General features: G+C 45.7%; 1 protein-coding gene across 1 annotated transcript in view; it reads left to right on the top strand.

Moving 5' to 3' along the window:
• Positions 1-303: 303 nt before the first annotated feature.
• LOC306982588 (beta-arrestin-1-like) overlaps positions 304-18,183 on the top strand; it is a gene marked incomplete at its 5' end in the record, with an annotated part of 30,317 nt that continues 12,437 nt past the window's right edge. Inside the window, 9 exons of the mRNA XM_079583053.1 lie at positions 304-334; positions 851-911; positions 1,092-1,136; positions 2,753-2,880; positions 2,949-3,113; positions 3,593-3,652; positions 8,265-8,332; positions 17,270-17,405; positions 17,497-17,581. Coding sequence (XP_079439179.1) covers positions 304-334; positions 851-911; positions 1,092-1,136; positions 2,753-2,880; positions 2,949-3,113; positions 3,593-3,652; positions 8,265-8,332; positions 17,270-17,405; positions 17,497-17,581 — 779 coding nt within the window. The remainder of the gene's footprint in view (positions 335-850; positions 912-1,091; positions 1,137-2,752; positions 2,881-2,948; positions 3,114-3,592; positions 3,653-8,264; positions 8,333-17,269; positions 17,406-17,496; positions 17,582-18,183) is intronic.

Here is an 18,183-nt window from a genome sequence, read left to right on the forward strand (position 1 = left end):
CTGTAACGTCTGAACAGGATATGAACAGCTGTAAGGTCTGAACAGGATATGAACAGCTGTAAGGTCTGAACAGGGTCTGAGTAGCTGTAAGGTCTGAACAGGATATGAACAGCTGTAAGGTCTGAACAGGATATGAACAGCTGTAAGGTCTGAACAGGATATGAACAGCTGTAAGGTCTGAACAGGATATGAACAGCTGTGAGGTCTGAACAGGATATGAACAGCTGTAAGGTCTGAACAGGATATGAACAGCTGTAAGGTCTGAACAGCTGTCAGTGACCATTTTAACCCTTTGTGTTTCAGAGTGTTCAAAAAGGCGAGTCCGAATGGAAAGGTCAGTGACATTGATTTGTTAATGTGCCGTTCGCTGCACATGTGTTTGTGTTTCACGGTCCGTTTTTCCCCTGCTCCGAGGGTGCTCTGAGGGTGCTCTGAGGGTGCTCTGAGGGTGCTCTGAGGGTGCTCTGAGGGTGCTCTGAGGGTGCTCTGAGGGTGCTCTGAGGGTGCTCTGAGAGGACTCTGAGGGTGCTCTGAGGGTGCTCTGAGAGGACTCTGAGGGTGCTCTGAGAGGACTCTGAGGGTGCTCTGAGGGTGCTCTGAGGGTGCTCTGAGGGTGCTCTGAGGGTGCTCTGAGGGTGCTCTGAGAGGACTCTTTACTGACCAAGTGTTTGTCCACTTAATGTTTAACGATTTTCCAGACAAACCCATTCTGAGTTTTTAAGTTTCAAAGTTAAAGCATGATTTTGGAGCTACAATTTGAAAGCTAAGGACCAGATCCTGCAGATGTGATGATGTATTGTTGAAGGTTACTTTAATCCTGTCTCTGCTCTGATTGGCTGTCGGGGGTCAGCTGACGGTGTATTTGGGGAAAAGAGACTTCGTGGATCATGTCGACCACGTGGAGCCGGTCGGTGAGTCACCAATGGCACAACTGCAGATACTTCACAGAAAAACTAAACCAGAGCAAGTTAATATGTGACGATAAAAAAAAACAAAAACTCAATTTGACTCATTATAACTTAAATAAGTATTTGTAAACGTTTCAGTTTTACTTCCTTAAATCATTTTTTCTGGAATATTTTTTATTTCAGACGGAGTCGTTCTGATCGACCCTGAATATCTGAAGGAGCGGAAAGGTGAGTGAGAGGAGGAGGAGGAGAGGAGGAGAGGAGGAGAGGAGGAGGAGGAGGAGGAGAGGAGGAGGAGAGGAGGAGGAGAGGAGGAGGAGGAGGAGAGGAGGAGAGGAGGAGGAGGAGGAGGAGGAAGAGACGAGGAGGAGGGGAGAAAGAAGAGGAGGAGGAGAGGAGGAGGAGAGGAGGAGGAGGAGGAGGAAGAGACGAGGAGGAGAGGAGGAGAGGAGGAGAGGAGGAGGAGAGGAGGAGGAGAGGAGGAGAGGAGGAGAGGAGGAGGAGGAGGAGGAGGAGAGGAGGAGAGGAGGAGAGGAGGAGGAGGAGGAGGAGAGGAGGAGGAGGAGGAGGAGGAGGAGGAGGAAGAGACGAGGAGGAGGGGAGAAAGAAGAGGAGGAGGAGAGGAGGAGGAGAGGAGGAGGAGAGGAGGAGGAGGAGGAGTGAGAGGAGGAGAGGAGGAGGAAGAAGAGGAGGAGGAGAGGAGGAGGAGGGGAGGAGGAGGAGGAGAGGAGGAGGAGGAGGAGAGGAGGCGAGGAGGAGAGGAGGCGAGGAGGAGGGGAGAAAGAAGAGGAGGAGGCGAGGAGGAGGAGAGGAGGAAGAGGAGGAGGAGGGGAGGAGGAAGGGAGGAGGAGGAGAGGAGGAAGAGGAGGAGGAGGAGTGAGAGGAGGAGGAGGAGGGGAGGAGGAGGAGGAAGAGGAGGAGAGGAGGAGGAGGGGAGGAGGAGGAGAGGAGGAGGAGGGGAGGAGGAGGAGGAGAGGAGGAGGAGGAGGAGAGGAGGCGAGGAGGAGAGGAGGCGAGGAGGAGGGGAGAAAGAAGAGGAGGAGGCGAGGAGGAGGAGAGGAGGAAGAGGAGGAGGAGGGGAGGAGGAAGGGAGGAGGAGGAGAGGAGGAAGAGGAGGAGGAGGAGTGAGAGGAGGAGGAGGAGGGGAGGAGGAGGAGGAGGAAGAGGAGGAGGAGGAGGAGGAGAGGAGGAGGAGGAGAGGAGGAGGAGAGGAGGAGGAGGGGAGGAGGAGGAGGAGAGGAGGAGGAGGAGGAGAGGAGGCGAGGAGGAGAGGAGGCGAGGAGGAGGGGAGAAAGAAGAGGAGGAGGCGAGGAGGAGGAGAGGAGGAAGAGGAGGAGGAGGGGAGGAGGAAGGGAGGAGGAGGAGAGGAGGAAGAGGAGGAGGAGGAGTGAGAGGAGGAGGAGGAGGGGAGGAGGAGGAGGAGGAAGAGGAGGAGGAGGAGGAGGAGAGGAGGAGGAGGAGAGGAGGAGGAGGCGAGGAGGAGGAGAGGAGTGAGAGGAGGAGGAGGGGAGGAGGAAGGGAGGAGGAGGAGAGGAGGCGAGGAGGAGGGGAGAAAGAAGAGGAGGAGGCGAGGAGGAGGAGAGGAGGAAGAGGAGGAGGAGGGGAGGAGGAAGGGAGGAGGAGGAGAGGAGGAAGAGGAGGAGGAGGAGTGAGAGGAGGAGGAGGAGGGGAGGAGGAGGAGGAGGAGAGGAGGAGGCGAGGAGGAGGAGAGGAGTGAGAGGAGGAGGAGGAGTGAGAGGAGGAGGAGGAGGAGTGAGAGGAGGAGGCGAGGAGGAAGAGGAGGAGGAGGCGAGGAGGAAGAGGAGGAGGAGGAGGGGAGGTAATGACTCTCTCTCTTGCCCCAGTCTTCGTGACGCTCACCTGTGCGTTCCGTTATGGTCGTGAGGATCTGGACGTCCTGGGGCTGACGTTTCGTAAAGATCTGTTTGTCTCCAGCCTCCAGGTGTTTCCACAGCGCCCCCTGCAGGCACAGGTGAGTACTGCAGTCAGATGTTCAGGTAAATGCAGCTGCGACTGTAGCTGACAACGCCTCTGCCACAGGAGCAGCTACAGGAGCACCCAAAGGAGACCCCAAAGGAGCACCAGAAGGAGCCCCTGCACGAGAACCCAGAGGAGCAGCCCAACGAGCCGCCGCGCACTCTGAGCCGACTGCAGGAGCGCCTGGTGAAGAAACTGGGAGAACACGCCCATCCCTTCACCTTCCAGGTACTCCCTCCACAGGGGTACTCCCTCCACACGGGTACTCCCTCCACACGGGTACTCCCTCCACACGGGTACTCCCTCCACACGGGTACTCCCTCCACAGGGGTACTCCCTCCACACGGGTACTCCCTCCACACGTGTACTCCCTCCACACGGGTACTCCCTCCACACGGGTACTCCCTCCACAGGGGTACTCACTCCACACGGGTACTCCCTCCACACGGGTACTCCCTCCACACGGGTACTCCCTCCACACGGGTACTCCCTCCACAGGGGTACTCCCTCCACACGGGTACTCCCTCCACAGGGGTACTCCCTCCACACGGGTACTCCCTCCACAGGGTACTCCCTCCACACGGGTACTCCCTCCACACGGGTACTCCCTCCACACGGGTACTCCCTCCTCAGGGGTACTCCCTCCACGCCGGTATATGAGAGGGCATCTGATACAGGAGCTAAAGTTGGTTCCTGATGGTTTTCAGGTGCCTCTGAATCTGCCGTGTTCAGTGACTCTGCAGCCGGGGCCCGAGGACACGGGAAAGGTACATGTACTATGATTATATCTACTTTACTGCATCTTTCTACAGCAATCAAGTGGTTTTGTAACAGTAAAAGTTCCTCAAACATGGAAACAGTGAAACAATGATCTTGACTAATTTATATCATAGCACATATTTATTCATTTTATTTTATTTTGAGCTAGTAATGCTCCTAAAGTCCAATATTGGCCCTATGTGTGAAAAAAACAAAAACAGGAACTATTAGACTGTTAGCCCATTAGACTGTTAGCCCATTAGACTATTAGCCCATTAGACTGTTAGCCCATTAGACTATTAGCCCATTAGACTGTTAGCCCATTAGACTGTTAGCCCATTAGACTATTAGCCCATTAGACTGTTAGCCCATTAGACTATTAGCCCATTAGACTGTTAGCCCATTAGACTGTTAGCCCATTAGACTGTTAGCCCATTAGACTGTTAGCCCATTAGACTGTTAGCCCATTAGACTGTTAGCCCATTAGACTATTAGCCCATTAGACTGTTAGCCCATTAGACTATTAGCCCATTAGACTATTAGCCCATTAGACTGTTAGCCCATTAGACTGTTAGCCCATTAGACTATTAGCCCATTAGACTATTAGCCCATTAGACTGTTAGCCCATTAGACTGTTAGCCCATTAGACTGTTAGCCCATTAGACTGTTAGCCCATTAGACTGTTAGCCCATTAGACTGTTAGCCCATTAGACTCTTAGCCCATTAGACTATTAGCCCATTAGACTCTTAGCCCATTAGACTGTTAGCCCATTAGACTGTTAGCCCATTAGACTATTAGCCCATTAGACTGTTAGCCCATTAGACTGTTAGCCCATTAGACTGTTAGCCCATTAGACTGTTAGCCCATTAGACTGTTAGCCCATTAGACTATTAGCCCATTAGACTGTTAGCCCATTAGACTATTAGCCCATTAGACTGTTAGCCCATTAGACTGTTAGCCCATTAGACTGTTAGCCCATTAGACTGTTAGCCCATTAGACTATTAGCCCATTAGACTATTAGCCCATTAGACTGTTAGCCCATTAGACTGTTAGCCCATTAGACTGTTAGCCCATTAGACTGTTAGCCCATTAGACTGTTAGCCCATTAGACTATTAGCCCATTAGACTATTAGCCCATTAGACTATTAGCCCATTAGACTATTAGCCCATTAGACTGTTAGCCCATTAGACTGTTAGCCCATTAGACTGTTAGCCCATTAGACTGTTAGCCCATTAGACTGTTAGCCCATTAGACTGTTAGCCCATTAGACTATTAGCCCATTAGACTATTAGCCCATTAGACTGTTAGCCCATTAGACTGTTAGCCCATTAGACTGTTAGCCCATTAGACTGTTAGCCCATTAGACTGTTAGCCCATTAGACTGTTAGCCCATTAGACTGTTAGCCCATTAGACTGTTAGCCCATTAGACTGTTAGCCCATTAGACTATTAGCCCATTAGACTGTTAGCCCATTAGACTGTTAGCCCATTAGACTGTTAGCCCATTAGACTGTTAGCCCATTAGACTGTTAGCCCATTAGACTATTAGCCCATTAGACTGTTAGCCCATTAGACTGTTAGCCCATTAGACTGTTAGCCCATTAGACTATTAGCCCATTAGACTGTTAGCCCATTAGACTGTTAGCCCATTAGACTATTAGCCCATTAGACTGTTAGCCCATTAGACTATTAGCCCATTAGACTGTTAGCCCATTAGACTGTTAGCCCATTAGACTGTTAGCCCATTAGACTATTAGCCCATTAGACTGTTAGCCCATTAGACTGTTAGCCCATTAGACTATTAGCCCATTAGACTGTTAGCCCATTAGACTATTAGCCCATTAGACTTTTAGCCCATTAGACTATTAGCCCATTAGACTGTTAGCCCATTAGACTTTTAGCCCATTAGACTATTAGCCCATTAGACTGTAAGCCCATTAGACTATTAGCCCATTAGACTGTTAGCCCATTAGACTATTAGCCCATTAGACTGTTAGCCCATTAGACTATTAGCCCATTAGACTGTTAGCCCATTAGACTGTTAGCCCATTAGACTATTAGCCCATTAGACTGTTAGCCCATTAGACTGTTAGCCCATTAGACTGTTAGCCCATTAGACTGTTAGCCCATTAGACTATTAGCCCATTAGACTGTTAGCCCATTAGACTGTTAGCCCATTAGACTTTTAGCCCATTAGACTATTAGCCCATTAGACTGTTAGCCCATTAGACTTTTAGCCCATTAGACTATTAGCCCATTAGACTGTTAGCCCATTAGACTATTAGCCCATTAGACTGTTAGCCCATTAGACTGTTAGCCCATTAGACTATTAGCCCATTAGACTGTTAGCCCATTAGACTGTTAGCCCATTAGACTATTAGCCCATTAGACTGTTAGCCCATTAGACTATTAGCCCATTAGACTGTTAGCCCATTAGACTATTAGCCCATTAGACTGTTAGCCCATTAGACTTTTAGCCCATTAGACAATTAGCCCATTAGACTGTTAGCCCATTAGACTGTTAGCCCATTAGACTATTAGCCCATTAGACTGTTAGCCCATTAGACTATTAGCCCATTAGACTGTTAGCCCATTAGACTATTAGCCCATTAGACTGTTAGCCCATTAGACTATTAGCCCATTAGACTGTTAGCCCATTAGACTGTTAGCCCATTAGACTTTTAGCCCATTAGACTATTAGCCCATTAGACTGTTAGCCCATTAGACTTTTAGCCCATTAGACTATTAGCCCATTAGACTGTTAGCCCATTAGACTATTAGCCCATTAGACTGTTAGCCCATTAGACTGTTAGCCCATTAGACTGTTAGCCCATTAGACTGTTAGCCCATTAGACTGTTAGCCCATTAGACTGTTAGCCCATTAGACTATTAGCCCATTAGACTATTAGCCCATTAGACTGTTAGCCCATTAGACTGTTAGCCCATTAGACTGTTAGCCCATTAGACTGTTAGCCCATTAGACTGTTAGCCCATTAGACTGTTAGCCCATTAGACTATTAGCCCATTAGACTGTTAGCCCATTAGACTGTTAGCCCATTAGACTGTTAGCCCATTAGACTGTTAGCCCATTAGACTGTTAGCCCATTAGACTGTTAGCCCATTAGACTGTTAGCCCATTAGACTATTAGCCCATTAGACTATTAGCCCATTAGACTGTTAGCCCATTAGACTGTTAGCCCATTAGACTGTTAGCCCATTAGACTGTTAGCCCATTAGACTGTTAGCCCATTAGACTGTTAGCCCATTAGACTGTTAGCCCATTAGACTGTTAGCCCATTAGACTGTTAGCCCATTAGACTGTTAGCCCATTAGACTATTAGCCCATTAGACTATTAGCCCATTAGACTGTTAGCCCATTAGACTGTTAGCCCATTAGACTGTTAGCCCATTAGACTGTTAGCCCATTAGACTGTTAGCCCATTAGACTATTAGCCCATTAGACTGTTAGCCCATTAGACTATTAGCCCATTAGACTGTTAGCCCATTAGACTGTTAGCCCATTAGACTTTTAGCCCATTAGACTGTTAGCCCATTAGACTGTTAGCCCATTAGACTTTTAGCCCATTAGACTATTAGCCCATTAGACTGTTAGCCCATTAGACTGTTAGCCCATTAGACTGTTAGCCCATTAGACTGTTAGCCCATTAGACTGTTAGCCCATTAGACTGTTAGCCCATTAGACTGTTAGCCCATTAGACTATTAGCCCATTAGACTGTTAGCCCATTAGACTGTTAGCCCATTAGACTGTTAGCCCATTAGACTATTAGCCCATTAGACTGTTAGCCCATTAGACTATTAGCCCATTAGACTGTTAGCCCATTAGACTGTTAGCCCATTAGACTGTTAGCCCATTAGACTATTAGCCCATTAGACTGTTAGCCCATTAGACTGTTAGCCCATTAGACTGTTAGCCCATTAGACTGTTAGCCCATTAGACTGTTAGCCCATTAGACTATTAGTCCATTAGACTGTTAGCCCATTAGACTTTTAGCCCATTAGACTATTAGCCCATTAGACTGTTAGCCCATTAGACTATTAGCCCATTAGACTGTTAGCCCATTAGACTATTAGCCCATTAGACTATTAGCCCATTAGACTATTAGCCCATTAGACTGTTAGCCCATTAGACTGTTAGCCCATTAGACTTTTAGCCCATTAGACTATTAGCCCATTAGACTGTTAGCCCATTAGACTTTTAGCCCATTAGACTATTAGCCCATTAGACTGTTAGCCCATTAGACTGTTAGCCCATTAGACTGTTAGCCCATTAGACTGTTAGCCCATTAGACTGTTAGCCCATTAGACTGTTAGCCCATTAGACTATTAGCCCATTAGACTATTAGCCCATTAGACTGTTAGCCCATTAGACTATTAGCCCATTAGACTGTTAGCCCATTAGACTATTAGCCCATTAGACTATTAGCCCATTAGACTGAACATGGAGTAAGGAGTCCGTTTACAGGGTTTACAGTGAGAGGAGTTGGCGAGGGCGGGACAGGCGCAGGTCAGTCGTACCGGTGACTTTCACACGTGATGTTTCACTCATGTGTCTCCTGTCCGTCCCGTCTGAAGCTGACCTGAGTCCGTCTGTTTCAGGCCTGTGGCGTGGACTTCGAGGTCAAGGCGTTTTGTGCCGAAAACCAGGACGAGAAGATCCACAAACGGTACGGTACCCACACAGAGGCATGGAAGTATAGTGTCCCCAGACCGGTAGGAGAAGCAGAAGACAAACAGGGGGAGGGTGGGGCCGGAAGTGCCGAACGAGAGGACGAGGTCAGTAAACGGGGAGGGGGTGGGGGGTGTGTTGTGTTTTGCATTGAATACGGAAGGGACCTTGGGAGACAGTGGAGGGAGTGTAGGGTATGAGGGTTTATTAATCAATTAATTTGTATATTAATTAATTAATAGGTTGTAGATTAGCCTTAAAATTTAACGGGGCACCAGTTCTAAAAGCGAACAAAATAAAAGTAAGAATAGGAGGCTAAACTACAGATTTATCTGAAGGAAATGAGGTCTTGGACGTACACATGGACCCTTATTCTGGAATAATAAACACAGACATTACCAAAGCAAACTGTGGTTTATGGAGGTTTAATGATCAAAATCAATTAACAGACGGCATTAAATATTAAAGTGCAAACAGAATAACCTAGAAGGCTAACAGGATGAATAATCAGATAAAATGTTCTAAAATTGTATCTGAAAGTCAATAAGGTGGTTTTCTGAGAAGTTATGTGAGTCTTATTGAGCTAGGTCTATGAGCTTACGACCGTGAGAGAAAGGCTTTCCACTCCAACTGTGGTCAGGCGTCCGGCGTTCTGGGTGGTGGTTCTCCAGCTGATGCAGGCGCGGCCTTGTCTGCAGCTCCTCTGGCCTTGGGCGTCAAGCAAGACTCAAATTGGTTTCGCTGAAAGCTCAGCGATCAATAATGTTGTTGTCTTGTAGGAAAAATGCAAATGTTCTTAAAAGAAGTAACTGGTAGTTACAAAATCACGTCAACTGACGGGCTCAAACTTAGAGTTCTTGTGGTCCATCTGAGACAAAGGAGAGGTCAGAGTTCAGCGGGGGATGTCATGCCATGTGCTCCCGTCCGTCTCTCTCTCTCCGGTCCAACTCAACTCAGAAGCGGTTTCAGAAAAGAAGAGCAAGGGTAAGGGAGGTTTCTGGCTATTTCTCCTTCCTTTATACCAAGGGGGCGGCCCCTTTTTCTCCGTGGATTCGACCAATCGACATTCAGTCCGTAACTCGATATGACGATCCCAAGTGGGAATGTCTTTGGGAGAGAATTCGAGAAATACATTTCTATTGCGATAAACACATTAACAACTTCACAACTTTCCAAACAACATTTCGACAGTATGTTTGTACATTGCGTCTTTGTTGACCTGGGGAAGAATTCATCATTAGAACAGATTGGTTGAGTTCATTCTCACTGTCCGTGAATTAAAGAATTGGATTATTACTCAAATCAGAAGTTTGAGATTCAGTCTTTAGTCCAATTCGAAGGTCAATAGAGAGTTCTCCTCTCTGGTTTTGAAGGTTAGGATAGATCTTCACAGTCTTAATTTTGTCCTGAACCGCCATTCACAAGACAGGAAGTGAAGACCATAAAATGGTCTGGGTCTTGAAGTGGGGGTTTTGGTTATCTCTGGAATGCGGTAACCACGGTGAAGAGCAAAGGTCATCCTCAGATGCTACAGTCCCCCCTTCGTGGCAGTCTCCACCCTACGGCGGAGGTTGGCACGCCATTTCCGTGATGTGATGGGATGGCCGTTGACTGAAGACGATGCCCGATGTTCATTGACACAGAGTCGGCTCAGGTGTTTGCTAACTGTGGCAATATTAGGCTAAATGTGTGTAGCAATAGGCAAGTGTGTTTACAGACTAGGTTTAGTCTTACGTGTTTGTTGCTGTGGCTACATATGACTTAAGTCCTAAGGGTTCGACACCTAAATTTGGAAAAGCGGTAGAAGCGCTAAATTTACTGAGGCGGTCCATTGAAAAACAAAGTCTCTAGAGTTGCTGATATCTAAGGCTGCGAGTTCACCAAGATTTCTTTTACAACAAAAGATTTTGCAAAATGGATTGAAGAGTCTTAAGCAATACTTGAGCATTGACAACTGACTACTGATTGAATTGTACTCTGTTGTTCAGAGTTTAACTGCAATCAAACTGAAAACAAAGCCTCAATAGTTATGACAGCATGCATAGAGGATAGCAGAGGTTAGTAAAAAGTTTAAAGTAGCTCCCCCCTTTGGTTAGAGAAGGAATTGCTATTGAAAAACTTTAGTGATTGCTATTGACACTGAATAGACTGGCTAGTGTCTATTTACAAACAGGAGCTGTGTTTCCTGTTTATTTACAAGTGTGCATCTGGAGCACCAAGTTCATCTGTCCAGTGGACTAGATGTTTTGTTTCAGAGCTTGGAGGCAGTTGCGATAACTTACCTTGTTCCCTGATAACTTACCATGCCATACTGGTTTGGTAATGGGAGGTGTTAAGTGTCTCTGCTTTTGGAGATCGTTCTGTTTGTCTCCAAACATTTGGTTTGTGGGCTTTACCCATTTCTTCAGACCTGATGTCTGACATTGGCTGCAGGTTGACCTGTTAATCGTGCCTTTATCATATGCATTTGTATATGCATGTGGGCAGCAGGATTCCTTTTGCCTTATTTCTCGCATTGTCTGAGTGCCTTTGTGGGCCGACAGAGAGGATTTATGTGCTTGAGCCAGCGCTACCCCCCTGTGGTTCGGGTGCACCATGAGCATAAGAGAAGTGAGTGTGTCCGGGCCAGGCTGGATCCGTTGGCGGGACCAAAGGCCGAAAACATGAGGTAAGGATCGTTCACAAGCAGTGTCTGTGTTAGGGACGACATTGGAGAAGGCATCAGACCGAGGTGAGGCAAGGTCTGATAAGTGTGAGCAGGGAAGCTCAGAAAGGGTGGAGGAGGGGGTTGAGGTGGCCAATGAGGCAGCGTGAGGGGCCACAATAGAAGATAGGGTGGGAAGGGTGGGAAAAGAACCTGGCTGGGTGAGTTGGGGTTCTAGGCTAGCCTTTAAAGCGTTGTCATCAACGACTGCCTGCTTGGATAAGATCTTCAATGAACTTTGAAGTTCATTGTTTTGTCTGGGGTCACAAAGGTGACCTTGAGTCTTCTCTGGGTGCATTTGTGGACAGTTCAGCTCAGGTAGAGCTGTGTCCCTGCACAAGAAGTTGGTTTGGGGTCTCCAGAGGCTGTTCTGAGACTGAGTTGGGTCAGAACCTGACTTCTTGTGTTTGTAGTCCTTATGTTTTGGGACAGGTGTATGTGTTAGAGTGGCACACTGAAAGATCTCACCATAGTTTCCTGGATGTGAGAAAGGCCAAGGTTTCAGCACCTGTGCATAGAGTATTGATTCTTTGAAATCAATAAGAGGCTCAAATCGATTGAGGAGATCCTTTCCGATAAGGAGAGGCATCATATCAAGTGGAGACACAAAGAATGGATGGACCACTGTCATCGGTCCAATTGTCAAGCGAATGTACGCCATTTCTGTGAATGCAGTTTGAATGTCTGCATATGGCTGGATTTCAAGGAAGCAAGAGTGAAGATTTATTTTTCTTCTTTTATGTTGTAGTGCTTCCTGAATTTCACTAAAAAGAGAGGTTGACATTATGCTGACGTCAGCACCTGTGTCAAGCATTGCTTCCTCTTGGAGAGCATTCTCAATAGTGGTTGGCATGTAAAATTTTTCAGCCAAACCTTTTTCAGTGAGATTACACAGAAAACATTTGAAAGGTTGTTTAATTGACATTTTATCACAGCTCTGATGGATTAAAGAGGCTAATGAGGATAGCTCAGCTTTACCATCATTGTCTGGAGTCTGTTCAATAAAAGTGTCATTTTCATCACTGAAGTGAGTCAGATCAGCTGAGCTGTCAAGTTCACTGACTTGGTTTTGACAGCCATGATTCTGATTTCTTTCAGGTTCTCCTGACGAGAAGAATTGAGAATTTTTGTGTATTCGGGGATGCTTTGTGCTATCCCGATTTTCTCTGTTCTTACTGTGATGAGTGTAATGACCCCCCTGTTGGAGATGCTGCTTTGTTTGGCACTGTTTGCCATAGGCGGGGTTTTGCCTACACTCAAGTTCAGGGCTGGAGAGCAGCGTTTGCTTATGCTTCTCATTTGTCTGTTGACATTGAGCCGGTTTTACTTCACTTCTGCGTTTCTTTTCTGGAGAAGAACGCATGTTTGAACTGCTTGACTTGCAGTTTTGTGTTCTTATCTGTTGTGAGTTCTTTAACTCGAGATTAAGAACTGGGGAAGGTTCTGGATGTTTTATCATCGATTGTTTGTGTTTCATGAAAGCACGCATCGCTAGTTCACGAAGCTGGTAGCTCGTTTGAGTAGCGGGATCTGCGGTGATGCCAAGGTGGTACTTTGTTGTGGGATGAAGATTTAGAACAAAAAGTGTTTTAAAGTGGAGATCTTCCTCCATCTCAAGTTCATTTGAACTAAAGTAGGCATCGCGCAGTCTGCAGTAATAAGCCTGTGGAGACTCTTGTCGAGTCTGCTTCACATTTAAGGCTGCAGTTAGGCCAGTAGTCAGGCAGTTTGAGAACTCTTTTGTGAGAGCTTGGCAAAGGCGACCATAGTCTGCCTTTGTGTGACGCGCCTGTCTATCAATGAAACTTCCCACATTTCTACTTGAAGTAAACCTGATTAGGTAAATTCTATCTTCTGCCGTAGAGTCTGGAAATCTACGCAGGTAAAAGTCAATGTCATTTAGGTAGGTGCTTGTGTCGTTGGCACCATCAGACTTGGGATCAAAGCGAATGACATGTTGTGCAATTCTGTCAAGATCTTTGATTGGAACACGATATCCACGCTCAAACTCACCAGTGGAGATCTTGACGGGATCGTTTGTTTCCTGTGAAGCATAACATTGATCAGGTGGCTCAGGGATGAGCCTGTCCAACCGCTGCAGGTGCGGTGGCTTGGGGTTCAATGTTAAAGCAGGTGGAGAAGAAAAGTCCCTGAAGAACTTATTTGTTTTCTCCTGAAGTGTTCCCGGGGGATACACTTGAGATCTTACTCCTTTTTCAGGAGGATCTTCTTGCTCTCTTTTAAAGCTCTTTTCTTCCTCACTGATCGTGCGCCGTAGCGTCGTGTGATCTGTTTTAATCTGAGCTGCTGTAAGCTGGCTCTGAATGTGAGTTTGTTTTGTTTTGTCCTTTTCTTGGTTTTCTTGGAGAATCAAAATTTCCGATTTTAAATCTCTTACCTCTAGGGTGGCTTTATTGAGAAGGCACTCAGACCTGTTAAGGTTTTGAGTCGTCCTGTCTAGCTCAGCATGGGCTGTCACTAGCTCCTCCTCTCGTTCCGAGAGGTTTCTGCTAGTTTTGTCAAGTTCTGAATCTGCAAATTTCAGTTCTTGCTCTTGCTCGAAGAGTTTTTGTCCTACCTCTTGCTGTTGGTTTTCTAGATGTTTAGTTTCTTTGTCATTCATAAGCTTTGCATTCTCTTCTTGGAGAGAGGCATTTTGTGATGCAAGTTCATCATTTTGTCTCCTTGTGTCAGTCAATGCTTCTTGTGTTTGTTTAAGTTGTAAATGCATTGCAACTGCCATTTTAGCTAACAATGTCAGGTTCTCCTCTTGTTTTCCTGTAAGTGATGTTATACTTACTAAAGATGTAATTATGGATTCAAGTTCAGAGGGATCTGTTCCCTGCATTTTGTCTACACAGTCAAGGACGTCTCCCTGGCCTGGTCTGTAGACAGCGGCTAGGTTTCCTGGAGGCATGTTGCTTTATCAAAACTCAGACAACTTTAAAGTCTGACTTGACCTTCTGTGGGTCACAATGAAACAAACCAGTTTTAATTGTGCTTAACTAAAACCAGGGTTGATAGATGGAATGAAGCAAGACATGAAAGGAGAATGGGACAAAATGAATGAGAAGAAAGGACATGGACATTTTGGAGAGTGATTATTGAATTAAAATCAAATTAATTAATTAAATTCAATATCAAAATTTGACTTAACTGATAGGTGACTGTCCAGCAGTCAGTCAGTTAAAAATGATTTCAAGAGGTGGATGAAAATTCACTAAGTTTTACTTAGAGAGGGTAAATATGAATTGAGCCCTTTAGCTTAAAAATTGTAAAATTTTATGCGTTGCAATTTGAAATTGCAATTTAAATTGCAAGGCTGAGCATTGGTCTAGATAAAGGCAAATAAGAGCTTGTAGTGTGGCCACAAAACAAGTCATTAAGTTAGACCCAATCAGAGAAGACCAGTTAAAGCCGAAGACAAGTGTTAGTCTTGAGAAGGAAGAACAGTGCAGTAACTGTTAAAGATGGAAAAGGACAATGTTTTGGCTTTATTTCCAATAAAACAACAGTAAACTAAGGTACAACTGAATGTGTTTATAGTTTAAGTTTTATTGTCTAAGTTACTCAAGTAAAGCTTACTTACTTGGAAGAGAGCGTTGTGATCAAAGCTCACTTAAAATCACTTCTGCCTCTGTCTCCTCCTTCACGGTAGGGGGCAGAGATAGTGGCACAGCCTTCGGTAGGCGGGCTCTAAGGAAGTGATGTCATTAAGACCGGCCCACTCTGGGGGATGATTGACTCATTCTGGCGCCAAGGGCCAGGGGTGAAATATCTCCTTGACCAGAGCTGTAAGGAGGGGGGTCTTAGGGGTGTTATCTGAGCTCCTGCAGGAGGGGAGAACAGTTTTAACACCAATGCAGTGTAAAGTTACAATTTCTGGAAAACTCGCAGACAAATTATATTACTTACTGCAACATACAGGTAATTTTTAATACTGGAAAATTCGCAGCTATTAAAATTTGGTTACCTTAAGGCCTTTGAGAATTGTGCTTTTGATAGCACAAAGAGAACATGCATGTTTGAAAGTCACATTTAAAATAATGTGCTGCGACCTGTAAACGGTAGCATTGAGAGAGAGTTGCGCAGAGAGTTTTGTTTTCAATGGACACCTTTAAAATGCATTTTTCATTCTTTTTCAACAACTTTTTGATAAGATTGAACCTCAAAGTTTGCTTTGGAATGATCAGTGATCATTAATAACAGATAGAGTTTATGACGGCTCACACGGGGGCGCCAAATAGATGTAGGGTATGAGGGTTTATTAATCAATTAATTTGTATATTAATTAATTAATAGGTTGTAGATTAGCCTTAAAATTTAACGGGGCACCAGTTCTAAAAGCGAACAAAATAAAAGTAAGAATAGGAGGCTAAACTACAGATTTATCTGAAGGAAATGAGGTCTTGGACGTACACATGGACCCTTATTCTGGAATAATAAACACAGACATTACCAAAGCAAACTGTGGTTTATGGAGGTTTAATGATCAAAATCAATTAACAGACGGCATTAAATATTAAAGTGCAAACAGAATAACCTAGAAGGCTAACAGGATGAATAATCAGATAAAATGTTCTAAAATTGTATCTGAAAGTCAATAAGGTGGTTTTCTGAGAAGTTATGTGAGTCTTATTGAGCTAGGTCTATGAGCTTGCGACCGTGAGAGAAAGGCTTTCCACTCCAACTGTGGTCAGGCGTCCGGCGTTCTGGGTGGTGGTTCTCCAGCTGATGCAGGCGCGGCCTTGTCTGCAGCTCCTCTGGCCTTGGGCGTCAAGCAAGACTCAAATTGGTTTCGCTGAAAGCTCAGCGATCAATAATGTTGTTGTCTTGTAGGAAAAATGCAAATGTTCTTAAAAGAAGTAACTGGTAGTTACAAAATCACGTCAACTGACGGGCTCAAACTTAGAGTTCTTGTGGTCCATCTGAGACAAAGGAGAGGTCAGAGTTCAGCGGGGGATGTCATGCCATGTGCTCCCGTCCGTCTCTCTCTCTCCGGTCCAACTCAACTCAGAAGCGGTTTCAGAAAAGAAGAGCAAGGGTAAGGGAGGTTTCTGGCTATTTCTCCTTCCTTTATACCAAGGGGGCGGCCCCTTTTTCTCCGTGGATTCGACCAATCGACATTCAGTCCGTAACTCGATATGACGATCCCAAGTGGGAATGTCTTTGGGAGAGAATTCGAGAAATACATTTCTATTGCGATAAACACATTAACAACTTCACAACTTTCCAAACAACATTTCGACAGTATGTTTGTACATTGCGTCTTTGTTGACCTGGGGAAGAATTCATCATTAGAACAGATTGGTTGAGTTCATTCTCACTGTCCGTGAATTAAAGAATTGGATTATTACTCAAATCAGAAGTTTGAGATTCAGTCTTTAGTCCAATTCGAAGGTCAATAGAGAGTTCTCCTCTCTGGTTTTGAAGGTTAGGATAGATCTTCACAGTCTTAATTTTGTCCTGAACCGCCATTCACAAGACAGGAAGTGAAGACCATAAAATGGTCTGGGTCTTGAAGTGGGGGTTTTGGTTATCTCTGGAATGCGGTAACCACGGTGAAGAGCAAAGGTCATCCTCAGATGCTACAGGAGTATAGAATTGAATAGAATAGAAACTTGTCCTTAAAGCCACAGCAAGAAGCTGCTCTGAGGACTTTCATCGGAACATTTACTCGACTGCAAGTGTGGACGACAAACAAACATGGCGGAGCACGTAGACGCAAAGTGTAGGTCGCTTTATGTTTGATTGACTCTCTCTAATTCAAACGTGTATTATAAATACATAAATAAAGTCATCCACGGAGCTCCTTCTGTCTCTCCACGGAGCTCCTTCTGTCTCTCCACGGAGCTCCTTCTGTCTCTCCACGGAGCTCCTTCAGTCTCTCCACGGAGCTCCTTCAGTCTCTCCACGGAGCTCCTTCAGTCTCTCCACGGAGCTCCTTCAGTCTCTCCACGGAGCTCCTTCAGTCTCTCCACGGAGCTCCTTCAGTCTATCCACGGAGCTCCTTCAGTCTATCCACGCTATAGTAGTACCATCGCTATAGTTTGACAAACAGGATGAGGAGACATTACGTCCGGTTCTGCTTCGTGCGTGTCCAGGCGCATTCCCTATCACTTCCAGCTCTGGAAGACATCCATCGCCCTGGTCACACTACACTGGTTAATCTTAAAGTACATCAATATACAAATACAGCAGTGAACTCTCGCCCTCGTCTTCCTGTCGCAGGAACTCAGTCCGGCTGGTGATCAGGAAGGTCCAGTTCGCTCCAGAGAAACCCGGTCCTCAGCCATCAGCCGAAACCACACGACTGTTCCTGATGTCGGACAAACCTCTGCACCTTGAGGCGTCGCTGGACAAACAGGTGTGCTCCGGTCTTCTCCCACTCAGAGACTCCTCCCCCTCCCAGGCTCCTCCCCCTTAGGGTCTTCCTAACTTTGACCTGTCTGTTGCAGGTGTATTATCATGGAGAGCCGATCTCGGTGAACGTTCACGTAACCAACAACACAAACAAGACGGTCCGGCGGATGAAGATCTCAGGTCAGGCCTGAACCAGGACTCTCTGGATTCATTTCTCTGCAGCTTCACCAAGTGTTAGGGGAGACTAGTTGGAGACTCGAGTTGCTGCCGGTCACGGAGATGTCTCTGAGACGTATCCTGGAGAAAAGGCAAGTCTCCAGGTCTTGGTGAAAACAAATCCTGCATGGTCTCCATGTGGGTGTCAGGCAGTTGTGACACCGTTGCGAACACTGTTTGCAATGTCTCAAAGACCTGTTGGATACCAAGGAGATCTCAAAGAGAGACATCTACGTGACCAAAATAAAAAAAAAATCAATCAAATCAAAATCAAAGTTACTACTGATCTTTGACCCAAGGGTGTTTTAAAAAGTAAATCCAAATTCTAGCCAAACTGACTTGGAAAATGGAAATGGAAAATGAGCCATTTTGTTTGAACATTTTTTGGTCATTTTTTAAATTGGCTTTACAATAGTAAAATATCTTGATGTTTGTTCAAACTGTGATGTGTGGATTAACATAACTATTTGATTTTTTTTTTTACAGCCGTCATAAAAGTACCACAAAAAGCCACTAACATGAGATTAGGGCAGTCAGTTTGTACAAGCTGCATCAATGACCAAATA

This window comes from Gobius niger (assembly GCF_951799975.1).
Source record: "Gobius niger genome assembly, contig: SCAFFOLD_156, whole genome shotgun sequence".
Classification (NCBI taxonomy): Eukaryota; Metazoa; Chordata; class Actinopteri; order Gobiiformes; family Gobiidae; genus Gobius; species Gobius niger.